General features: G+C 42.0%; 1 protein-coding gene across 6 annotated transcripts in view; it reads right to left on the bottom strand.

Annotated features, from left to right (window-relative positions):
- Positions 1-12709, bottom strand: part of DISC1 (DISC1 scaffold protein) — a 403406-nt gene that overhangs the window by 25133 nt on the left and 365564 nt on the right. For 3 of the 6 annotated variants that reach the window (XM_025386838.1, XM_025386847.1, XM_025386862.1), the window contains one exon: positions 7123-7399. In XM_025386838.1, the coding sequence (XP_025242623.1) occupies positions 7123-7399 (277 nt within the window). Of the gene's footprint in view, positions 1-6517; positions 7400-12709 lie in introns of those variants that run through there. The other 3 variants (XM_025386873.1, XM_025386892.1, XM_025386853.1) reach the window with 2 other exon arrangements.

Below are 12709 nucleotides of genomic sequence, written 5' to 3'. Positions count from 1 at the left end.
GGGTGGAGGAGGGGGTGTGGAACCACCAGTGGCTGGCAAAGCAGAAACACCAGCATAGACAGAACGGAAAACGTTAAATTATTCACTGAAAAAGGCAGTGCAGCAAGTCTTGGGCAGAGGTAAGAAAATTTCACACAGGCGTTTCCTGGAACCCCAGTCCTCATCTCCTGCCTGCTGCTAGCTAGGAAGGGCAGGAATAGCTCACAACCAGCTTGTGGGGGTCCAGAAGCTCCTGACTTTAACTGCCCTGGCTGCCAAGTGGTGGGGAAATCAAATGCACTGTAGCTATGATGAGGGGACAGGAAACTATTTCATTTTCCACATTACAAAACTTCTCAGCTACTCCCAGGACACCACTGAGGATTCATTGGATAACACTTCCTCTGTTACAAATGCCAAAAATGAGTCCTTGCCATTCAGGCAGAGGCCATCCTGCTATCGATCCCTCAGTCTGCATCGGTGAATGACAAGGAATTTCCAAGGGAACGGCGTCACCAAGAGCCCTGAGGTTGTTTTCCTCAGAAGCGCTGAACTATTTTTAATTAGTGGAAACAGGGCCACCATGAGGCCCTGGAGCGTGGAGCAAGGTTCCACCATGTTCCGAAAGAAGGAGAAGCCAGCAGATCAGAGGAGTCCCTTTCCTTCCCTTGGGCGGGTGAAGGAGGCTGAGAAGCTGATGACAGTAATTAACTGAGAAAACCAGCAGGAGCCAGCTCACTGAACAGAAGAAACACCTCTCTTATCCACCTGCCAGCTTGTCCCTGGGCTCTGCTTGCTCTCTCAAATTCAGTGGCCAAGGCCAGGCCAGGGGCAGGGCCCTAGTAAGCCTGCGCACTTCTGTTTCTATTGGTCAAGTTGCATTTGTTTCTTAACTTCTGTAGGCCAGTTGTATTTAAAAATCCTAATTATACGATCTAAATAAATACTATGGAGAGCAATGATATATTAGTGTGAAAAAAAGTGCTTGTCTCCATGAAAAGCAAGTTGGAAACCTTGGAAAGACTCAATAACATTTAAGAGAGAGGAAGAGGCTGAGAATTGTTTTCCAAGTGCTCTTAAAATTTACAGTCCAGGCCGGGCGCGGTGGCTCAAGCCTGTAATCCCAGCACTTTGGGAGGCCAAGACAGGCGGATCACGAGGTCAGGAGATCGAGACCATCCTGACTAACATGGTGAAACCCTGTCTCTACTAAAAAAAAAATACAAAAAAACTAGCCGGGCGAGGTGGCGGGCGCCTGTAGTCCCAGCTGCTCGGGAGGCTGAGGCAGGAGAATGGCGTAAACCTGGGAGGCCGAGCTTGCAGTGCGCTGAGATCCAGCCACTGCACTCCAGCCTGGGCGACAGAGCGAGACTCCGTCTCAAAAAAAAAAAAAAAAAAAAAATTCCAGTCCACTTTAAAGACACCAAAAGTGGAAACTGTTAATGATGCATGACAGGTGAGGTTTACACAAGAAGGGTCATGTGAAAAGCCAATCAGCAGGCTCTACAAACAGAAATCCTTGGTCCTATATCGAATGAACAGCAAATGAGAGGGCACGTTTTCAGCTAGAAACAAAAAGGTTGAAAATACACACGTATCATCCTTTATGATTCTCTGCCTTTTCTGACTTTCTAATTAACCAACCAATTACCAACCCTGGTTGCATCCCGGTTGCTTCTACTGCTCTACTCTTGGGAAAGATGGCTGAGTTTGCGAAACTTCAAAATGTAGTGGAGACAGAGCTTTTCTTCATGCCCTAGCTTTTTGCTTTCTGCCCAAAGACATTAAACAAAAAGAGTAAAACCAGCTGATGGGTAAGTGAACATTTTTCCCTTGTCAGTTCTTTTCAAAAGTGGGAGAGGTATCAAGAGATCATGTAGTTGGGGATATGCTCCCTGGAGAGTTAAAGTGAGTTTCCAGCTGTCCCAGGGCCAGTAAGTGTCAGAGAAAAGAAAGACTCAGATCTGGACCCATTATGGCTGAAGAGGAAGCACTTTTGCCCAATAGAGACATTTCTAGATATAGAAATCAGTTTAAGACAAGGAGGACAAACATCTTCATTGTGGATCACCTTTTCCAGCCTTTTTTTCATGTGAAATTGAGTAAAAAGGAATGGAGATACTTATGTTGTGGCTCCCAGTATGATACCCCAAAGTGTGACACTGTGGTATGCTGAGTACTTTGAACCAAAGGAGACTGGAAGGCTCAGAAGCAAGGTCTCTCTGACCTTCTCCTGCCCTCCTCTCTCACACTCCTTTTTCTCCCGGGATGCAAGCCACAGAAACCGGAATTCCTCTTCCTCAAAGCCAGTCTTAGAAACTAGGACTCCTCTCCCCCAAAGCAACCATAAAACCTAGAAAGGTCACTCTCTTCCTTCTCCCTTGAAGACCCTCCATCCAGAGAAGTCCTGCCCCATAGCCAAGAGGAATAAATACTACACAGAGTGTCCAAGAAGAATCTGAACAGACAGGACTTGCTGGTCCGCTCACCCCCCAGGCTATAACCATTAGATTACACCCATTTTGTCCAATCACATTCCTTCATAGCTAACTATTCTTCATTACACCTGAGCATAAAAATAGTTTTCCCCGGGTCTTTGAGTCTTCATTTCTGAAGCCTCCTGTGTCATGTAAAACTGATTAAATTAATGTGTTATGTTTTTCTCTTGTTAACTTGTGTTTGTTATAGGAGTGTTAGCCCTTATGACGGCTGAGGAAAGGTATCACACCTTTCCACCCCTAAACTTACAATGCTTTTTGAAGACCTCAATCTGAACAGATGAGGCTACATGGTTGTGTTGTGTCTTACTGCTAATTCCTTTCATTGCAGCCGTGTTCACACACTGGCTACTCACATACTGCACGCGATGACTCAACATTGCCACGTCCTCTTTTGGCCTCTTTAGTGAGAGCTACTGGCTCAGAAAGGAAGCAGCTGGGATGAGAAGTCTGGGGGAGCGATACTGTCCAGGGAGCCCATTATGTAGGAAGAGGAGTGGAAACAGAAAGCACCCCGCAGGCTAGGTTGCAGACAGGAAAGAAAAAAATTACGCAGGTATTATGGCCAGAACAGCCAGTACAAAAGAGCCACTTCACAGGGGAGGAAGCCTGGCTCACGATTTCCCTGGCTCCTGTCTGGCCCCCATACAATTTCTGTAACATCTATGAACCAGGGCCAATAGCAGCTGATAGTTTCCAGAGTCCTCAGACAGGCTTGGAGGAGAGCTGTCATGAAACTGGAAAAGAAAAGGGCTCTTACAATTTGAGGAAGTTCATGCTGAGTTTGGCACAGAGCCCTGTTGCTGACTTCCTCTGTAACAAAATCCAAAGCAAATTGCTTTGCCTTAATGGGCCGAGCTGTAAAATGGGGGAATGGTGCTCAGCAGCCTGGCAAGGACCGTAGGCACAGGGAAGGTGTTAATTAACGACAAAGTCCTTGTGATAACAAATTATCACGAGAATGCACATCACCACGTTGGCCAGATAAGCACGGAAAAGGCTTTGAAAACTCCTCTCCCCATGGACCTCTGTAAGAAGTCAGTAATTTTTTCGTGGAAGATTTGGGTCAAAAGGAAATTGACTGCCTTCAGGGCATCAAGCTTCAGTAGAGAAACCAGTATAGGATGCTCAGACCCAGCAGGGAGTTCCAAAGCAAAACCAACCCAGACCTGCAAGCAAATAGACATTTTAGCCACAGGATAAATGCAAAGTACCCAGACTTCAATGGCTCCCTGGAAAACACAGGCAGGAAAACAAAAGCACCTTCCTCATGAGACCCTTGATATCATTTCCCTGTACCTTCCATAGTCTAAAATCCCGGACCCAAATACAAACGAGATCTTTCCTTCGTGAAACCTTTCTCTGCCTGGGTCTCTTCCACTAACTCATTGCTCATGTCTACTTTTTGACAAAAAGTGAGTATATTACACATGTAAAGGAAAATTTAAAAATCTCAGGCACCCCCAAACTCCTCAGGCAAAAGGGAAAGTTAAGCCTGGAGACTGAGTCATGCAACACCCTCTTCCAAACAAATAGCTGTTGCTAGCATTAGGCATACAAAAAGCATTTTAGAGATGCTTGTGACTGCCAGAAAGAGTGATAGGAACAACAGTTAACACAAATTAGCCTCTACTATGTACGCATCTCTCACTTGGAGATGCATCCTTTTATTTAAATCTTCATCACAGCTTCATGAGATAGTTTTCATTAACCTCTCATGTCGTGGTGGTGTTTTTCTTAACAGATGTGGAGATGCAGCCTGTAAGAGGCCTAACTGAGGATTACAGCAGACTCAGACTCAAGCCTTGTGCTCTTTCTGGCAGGCCAAACTGCCTTTTGACAGTCCTGAGACAAAAGCACTGACTCAAACATCTAGAGCCCAGTTTTTAAATAGGTAGACATTTAAAAAAATGTTTTTAAATCACTGTTGTAAAGTCATACACAGTAAAATTCACTCCTTCTGATGTAAAGTTATGGATTTAGACATATGCATACTCACATAACTACTACCACAATCAAGAGAGAGAATACATCTATCATCCTGCCCCCAACTTCCATACCCCAGATTCCTTCCTGTTGCTCTTGGAATGAGTCCCTTCCCCTTTCCCAGCAACAGCTGATCTCTTTTGTGACCCCATAATTTTGCCCTTCTCAGAAAACATCATCTTAAAATCCATGGCACTCACGAATTCAAAGAACGGTGCCCTCTCTGTGAACACAAACCCACCACTGCGATACAGGCACAGGGAAATGATAGCGAAAGCCAGCAAAAGCTATAAGGTTCCCTCTAAAGCACCCACTCTCCCCCAAGACGGCAACAAATAAATATAGGACATCCTCAGCATTTCAGTTGGTGGAGAGGATCTGGGAGGCTTTCTGGGGGACCCCTGGAGCACCCAAACAGCAGCCACCACAGGACCTAGGATAAGGTTCCACTCTTTATTCATCCTTGACCCCAAGCTTCCTATTTTTCAACAAATATAGCTCTGTGTTCTTATAGCCAGATAGTGAAATTGGCAGGTGCTTATAATCTTATGCAGGAAAACGAATCCTCCTATGCCTGGGAAAGTCTGTCCCCAGAGAGCCTGGAGGGCTCAGGGCTCAGTGGGAAGGGCAGAGAAGCGGGGAGAGAGGGAGGAAGAGAGTGATGGGGTTCAGAATGCACTACCCCAAAATATGGCACCTTGGCATTTGAGGAACAGCAGAAGCAGGAGTCTCTCTGACCTTCTGCAGCCATTCTCTCCTGAAGCAGGTCATAGATAATTCTCTGACCTTCCTCTAACCATCGCTGACCACCCTCATCCTTAAAGTGTACAACCTATACCCAAAGGAAAGGAGTGTCCTTATCTCTGAAGACACAGGGATGCAGTGAAGAATCTGAGCAAACAGGCCTTGCTAAGCTCCCCGCAGTTTATTGCCATTAGATCCTATTCCTTTTGTCCAATTATACTTCTCCACATCTGTCTGCTATTCTTCAAACTTAAGCATAAAAATACACTGGTTTCTGTTGCTTTGGGTCTTCATTTCTGCAGGCTCCTGTGTCATGTAAATTTTATATAAAGCAAATTTGCACATTTTTCTCTTGTTACTCTGCCTGCATAGGGGCCTCAGCTGAGAACCTTTAGATGCATAAAGGAAAGATAATGATTTTTCTCCCCTACAGGAGTAAGGGATCTCTGCTGAATCAGTCCTGGCCTCCAGCAGAATCAATGACCCATGGACTCCATCACATACCTGGCATGGCTTCTGACTGCCCCACACTGAGCTCCTCCCAGAAGCTCACTTTGAAAAGCCAGCCACACCTTCAAAGACTCATTTCCAGAGCCTGCAGTTTCTTCCACCCGGGAATAAACCCTTGCTTAGGTGGCACTTCCCTCCATCCCAGAATATTCTTTCAAACCATCCACCTGCAGCACATGGTAACTTTTCAACACCTCTACCCAGAGCACTGGAAACCAGGCTTTGCTGGAGGATTCCACCTGCAGCAACTGGGTTAACAAAAGAGGTCAGATGTCTATAAATTATAGTAGAGCCTGTGATTGGGCCAGCAAGGATGCAGAGTGACAATGGTTGCTTTCTTATAAGACCACGGAATCCAAATATAGGATCAAGGATCAATTTTCCAAGCAGTCCAGAGGCAGTGACTAAGAACACAAATGTCTGCTCTTTGAAGGTCATGGTCCTGCAGAGGGGATGTGAGGCTGCCAGGGCTGGCCTGGGGAGGTAACAATTTCCTCACCCATCAGTGGTGAGTCCTGGCAAAGACCCAGGGAGGAAGCACAGCTAACATCTAACATCAACCATGAGACTTGAAGGCCATGTGTCACGTTCCTCCAGCCTCTCTATGCTATTTCCTTTTCACACTCAGAACACCTGGGAACCTGGGCCAACAAAGAGCTCTGAAGACTCAGGTCATGGCACTGAAATCAGGAAAAACTTCCCAGGGCCTTTTTATGGAAAAGACTCTTGTTACGGCGGGAGGAGGAAAGTGAGAAGAGGAAGGGGAAGGGAGAGAGGAAAGAGGGGAGAGAAAAGTAAAGTTAAATAAAACCATATTTTAATTTGTAATACATATATCTCAGGCCAAACTTTAGTTGTGTTTATGAAAGAAGAACATTATAAATATTCATTACGATCTGGTTTTGGTAAAAACAATTAATGGGATAAATACATATATTTGAATGTTTCATTCAAATAAATAATAATATATTGTAATATATAGATTCTAAATATATAATTAAATATCATATGATACATGGTATATAATGTATAGTATATATGTCAAATATCATGTATGGCATATATAATCTATAGTGTATATGATAACTATGTTATATATGACATATATAATGTATGCTATATATGGTAATTCTATATTAGACTGCATATTCTAATTCTAGCCACTAAATTAGAATGAAAATGGAACTAAATATGCCAAAAGTTGGGTTTTTTTGCTCTTCTATATTTCAAACTTTGACAAAAATTCTACATTATTTTGTAATCATATTGAAGTTACTGAAACTTTTAAAAGTTTATATGCTCAATAGGAAGCCCTCCCAATATATATTGTTCCCATTTGGAGTCTGGTCCCAAAGCACCCCTTAGAATAGGGGTCCTCTCTAGAGACCATGTGGAAAGGACAGACCTCTTTCTGTTCGCCTCCAGCACAGTACAGAGAGGGGATGAGGTGAGCCTTCCATTCTTCCAATGCCTGCAAAGGGGTCTTCCTTTTATCCTCGGAGTGGAGCCTGGGGGGAATGGGAGGAGCAGCTATACAAACAGCTCCCTCTAAGGCATCCATCTGCCTCTCATCTTCTACAGACAGGCTTCCCCTGGCTTCCTGGAGTTGTAGGCTCTGGATAAGCAATCGACAAGCTTCCAAGTCGGCTTCCCACACTTTCCCAAGCAGTGGACACTTGCAGCTGAGACAGAGAGGAAACAAAGGCATAAAAATAAACTCAGTGATGTTTCATCATACCAGGTCAATAGCTTGTCTACCAGGCTAAAAGTCAGCCAGTCATCTTATACTTGATGACTTAATTTCAGTGATAAATTACTTCAACTAGAAGACGTATCAGAGGGACCACATTTGTACACCATCAAGTCACCATGAAACGTGTTGGTCCTTAGCTGCTTGGTCTGCAAAGGCATCCAAAATCCTATGTATTTTTCCAGACTCAGCAGCCCAATACAACACAGTTTCTGCTCATATCTGTGTTTCCAGCCCTACTGTCTTGCTTTGAATCCTCAGACCTGTCCAACTCTTCCAGGCTAGATCATCTCTCTCCATCCATTCCCCACCAACACACATACACCCAGGCCTTCATCTGACTAAATCATATTATCTTCAGAACTCGGCTGAAATAACCTTTTTGGGAGAAACATTCCCTGCCTTCCAACTGGAAAATATGATGGATCTCTTAGCATTTTTTACTTTTATTTCAGAATATTTATCACAATTCTAATTATTTATGTGATTATTGTTTTATTTTCCCTGAGGGTAGGGCTTGTAACTATGTTGTTCTCCACTCTATTGCTAGACTCTTTGTGTTAGTCTGTTTTCATTCTGCTAAAAAGAACTGCCCAAGACTGGTTAATTTATAAAGGAAAGAGGTTTAATTGACTCGCAGTTCAGCGTGGCTGGGGAGGCCTCAGGAAACTGACAATCATGGCAGAAGGTGAAGGGGAAGCCAGGCACCTTCCTCACATGGTGCCAGGAAGGAGAATTGCAGAACGAAGGGGGAAGAGCCCCTTTTAAAACCACCAGATCTCATGAGAACTCACTATCGTGGGAACAGCACTGGGGAAACTGCCCCCATGATTCAATTACCTACACCTGGTCTCTCCCTTGACATTTGGGAACTATGGGGATTACAATTCAAGATGAAATTTGGGTGGGGACACAAAGCCTAACAATATCATTTCACCCCGGCCCCTCTCAAATCTCATGTCCCTTTCAAATTTCAAAACCAATCATGCTTTTTCAACAGTACCCCAAAGTCTTAATTCATTCTAGCATTAGCCCAAAATTCCAAGTCCAAAGTCTAATCTGAGACAAGGTAAGTCTCTTCCACCTAGGAGCCTGTAAAATCAAAAGCAAGTTAGTTACTTCCAAGATACAATGGGGGTACAGGCATTGGATAAATGCTCCATCCCAAATAGGAGAAATTGGCCAAAGCAAAGGGGTTACAGGCCCCATGCAACTCCAAATTCCATCCAAGCAGTCAAATCTTAAAGATCTGAAATGATCTCCTTTGACTCCATGTCTCACAACCAGGTCATACTGATGCAAGAAATGGGTTCCCATGGTCTTGGACAGCTCCACCCCTATGGTTTTGCTGGGTAAAGTCCCCCTCCTGGCTGCTTTCACAGGTTGGCATTGAGTGTCTGCAGCTTTTCCAGGTGCATGGTGCAAGCTATCAGTGGAGCTACCATTCTGGGGTCTGGAGGATGGTGGCCCTCTTCTCACAGCTCCACTAGGCAGTGCCCCAGTGGGGACTCTGTCTGTGGGCTTTGACCCCACATTTCCCTTCCACACTGCTCTAACAGAGGTTCTCCATGAGTGCTCCACCCCTGCAGCAAACTTCTGCCTGGAAATTCAGGCATTTCTGTACATCCTCTGAAATCCAGGCAGAGGTCCTCAAACTTCAGTTCTTGACTTCTGCGCACCCACAGGTCCAACACCACATGTAAGCCTCCAAGGCTTGGGGCTTGCACCCTCTAAAGCAACAGCCTGAGCTGTACATTGGCCCCTTTTAGCCATGGCTGGGACACAGGGTGCCAAGTCCTAAGACTTCACAAAGCTGCAAGGCCCTGGGCCCAGTCCACAAAACCATTTTTTCCTCCTAGGTCACCAGGCCTGTGATGGGAGGGGCTGCCATGAAGACCTCTGACATGCCTTGGAGACATTTTCTCCATTGTTTTGGGGATTAACATTTGGCTGCTTGTTACATATGTAAATTTCTGCAGCCAGCTTGAATTTCTCCTCAGAAAATGGAATTTTCTTTTCTATTGCATCATTAGGCTGTGAATTTTCTAAAATTTTATGCCTTGCTTCCCTTTTAAACATAAGTTCCAATTACAAATCATCTCTTTGTGAAAGCATAAAAATGAATTCTTTTAAGAGCACCCAAGTCACCTCTTGAATGCTTTGCTGCTTAGAAATTTCTTCCACCCTAAATCACCTCTCTCAAGTTCAAAGTCCCAGAGATCTCTAGGGCTGGGGCAAAATGCTGCCCATCTCTTTTCTAAAACATAACAATTGCTCCAGTTCCCAACAAGTTCCTCATCTCCATCTGATACTACTTCAGCCTGGACGTCATTATCCATATCACTATCAGCATTTTGGTCAAAGCCATTCAACAAGTCTCTAGGAAGTTACAAACTTTCCCACATCTTCCTGTCTTCTTCTGAGTCCTCCAAACTGTTCCAACCTCTGCCTGTTACCCAGTTCCAAGTCTCTTTCACATTTTTGGGTATCTTTATGGCATCTTCAACATGGATCATGAACTCAAATACATAGCATGCCTAGCATGCAATGTAAATGTGTGGAGCAGAGAAGGGATGATACAAGCCATGACAACTAATATTCAGCCTCATTGGTAGAAGATAATAGAAAGGAGTGACTCTGGCTAGTTGGGAGTACATATCCCTGTATACGGAGCACATCATCAACTCATCAACTCAGGCACACTGAAATTATGAGGGATGTAAATTCAATGTTGACAAAAATTTTGACTTTTTTTGGAAAACCAAAAATCAGGAATTTTCAATGAAAATATATATTTTCATCCATCCAGACAGCTTCATGCCAGATATTTTCTACAGACCTATCTTCCATTTAATAACCCTTCCTTCTACTGTCTTGAATCTGCTATTCAATCTACTATTGTGTTCTAAGTTTCAGTTACTTTTAATTTGATTTTCTTTTATATATTCCAGTTCTCTGTCAAAATTCTCCATCATGTTCCCTATTTTCTTGGACATATTAATTAACATTCTCCCAAAGCCCATGTCCATAAATGATGAGATCAGAAGGATAAAGAAGGAATTAGGCAGAAGTAATATTGGAAGAGATTATCAGCTGAAAATACCATGTGTTGAGAAACAACATCACACCACACATTTAGGAAGCACTACAACTCAAAATAGGAAAAGATCAAAGAAAACACACACCTAGGCCCATCATAATGAAATTTCTAAACATCAAAGACAGAACAAAACTCTTAAAAGCAGTGAGAGAAAAGAAAGGCATCTTAACTTCAAACGAACAAAAATATGGATGACAGAAACAGTGAAAGCTAGGAGACAATAAAACATCTTTAAAATGCTGAAAGAAATTAACTGGCAATCTAGAACTATGCAATCATTTTGAATTTTCTTCAAAAATAAAAGTTAAATAAGCTTGGCATGGTGGCTCATAATGGGAGAGGCATAATGGGACTTCTCATGTACAAGAAGCATTTTATTTCTTGATGGTGATGATTCCATGAGTTCATTTTGTGAAAAATCATCAAGCAGTACATTCATGATGTGTGTATTTTATGTCCATGCCAATATAAAATAACAAAAAGAGAAAGAAAATATAATAAGGGAGGAAGGAAGGAAGGAAGGAAGGAAGGAAGGAAGGAAGGAAGGAAGGAAGGAAGGAAGGAAGGAAGGAAGGAAAGAAGGATGGAAGGAAAGAAGGGAAGTAGGAAGGAAGGGAGGAAAGAAGGAAGGAAGGAAGGAAAGAAGGATGGAAGGAAGGAAGGGAAGTAGGAAAGAAGGAAGGAAAGGAGGAAGGAAAGGAGGAAGGAAAGAAGGGAGGGAGGGAGGGAGGGAAGGAGGGAGGGAACAGATTTTCTGAGAGATGCACTGGAGCAGCAGTGCAGGAATGGGGTCTGGTCCACACTAGAAACAACAGTCCTTAGTTGGGGGCACTTTGGTATTTTTCGTTTTCCTAATTTTAGCCAATCTAATAGGTAAAAGGTAGGACCTCATTTGAAGTTGCATTTCTCCACTAGGATCATTCCATAGCCACTCAGATTTTCTTCGGTGAATTATCTTTTCATATTCATTGCCTCTATTTATTCCTTTCTTGGGTTCCCTATCCTTTTCCCAAGGGTTTTGTTGGAGGAGACATTTTATTACCATTTCAATATCTTTAACTTTTACACTCTATTCAAGTTTTCCATTTATTCTTCTGTCCATTTTAATATTTTATATCCTTTATATAAATTAATCCTTTTTGAACAAATTCCAAATGTATTGTTACATGTTTGTTCATATTTTTAAAAACTATTTTAAAAATTACTTGTTAGTAGATCTCCTTTTCAGGATGTGTTTTACTTATTCTTTTTCTGATTTATCTTATTCAGTCTTATCAAAGGTTTGCTATCTTACTACTCTTTTCAAAGAACTGATTTTTCCTTTGTTAATCTTCATATTAATCATTTTTCACTATTTCATTGATTTGTTCTTATCTTATATTTCCATTTTCCCCATTTCTTTGGATTTATTATCTTACTTTTTATTAGCTTTTGTTAAACACTTAACTCATTTGTTTTCTTTCTCACATTTTCCTCTTTTGATATTTTAATGTTATAATAAGCATATTTAAAGCTCAATTTTTGTCTGAGTAATACTTTAACCATGTCCAATATATGTTTATTTAAATTTTTAATTATTTTATATATATATATATATATATATATATATATATATGTATTTTTTGAGACAGAGTCTCACTCTGTTGCCCAGGCTGGAGTGCAGTGGCGTGATCTCGGCTCATTGCAACATACAGAAAAATATGGAAAATAATTTAGCAAACAATTGTGGGCCTATCACAAAATCTATCAATTTGAAATATTTTTCTGTAATAGCGTTATATGTTTTTTTTAGAATTTACAGCATTATTGTCCAGCAGATTTTACAGACAGCGTTTTTCATTATCTTTCCTAATGGTTCCCTTGTTAATTCAAGGATTGTATAGTGATAGATATGTGTTTTAGTTTCTAAATAGAAGAGATTTTTTTCACCTCCCTTTTTGTTAGATTAATACCTAATTTTATTGCATACTGGTTGAGAATTAACTCTATAAAATTATCTGAGGGTTCTTCTATCACCTAGTACTTCATTGATTTTTGTAAAATTTCCATATGTGTCCAAAAACAATGAGCATTGTGTTCATTGAAAGGAAAGTGAAGGCATATTATGTTATGAAAATTTTTATGTATTTGTTTTTCTTGTTG

Source organism: Theropithecus gelada, chromosome 1 (genome assembly GCF_003255815.1).
Source record: "Theropithecus gelada isolate Dixy chromosome 1, Tgel_1.0, whole genome shotgun sequence".
NCBI lineage: Eukaryota > Metazoa > Chordata > Mammalia > Primates > Cercopithecidae > Theropithecus > Theropithecus gelada.
This window is presented reverse-complemented; position numbering and strand designations above follow the sequence as displayed.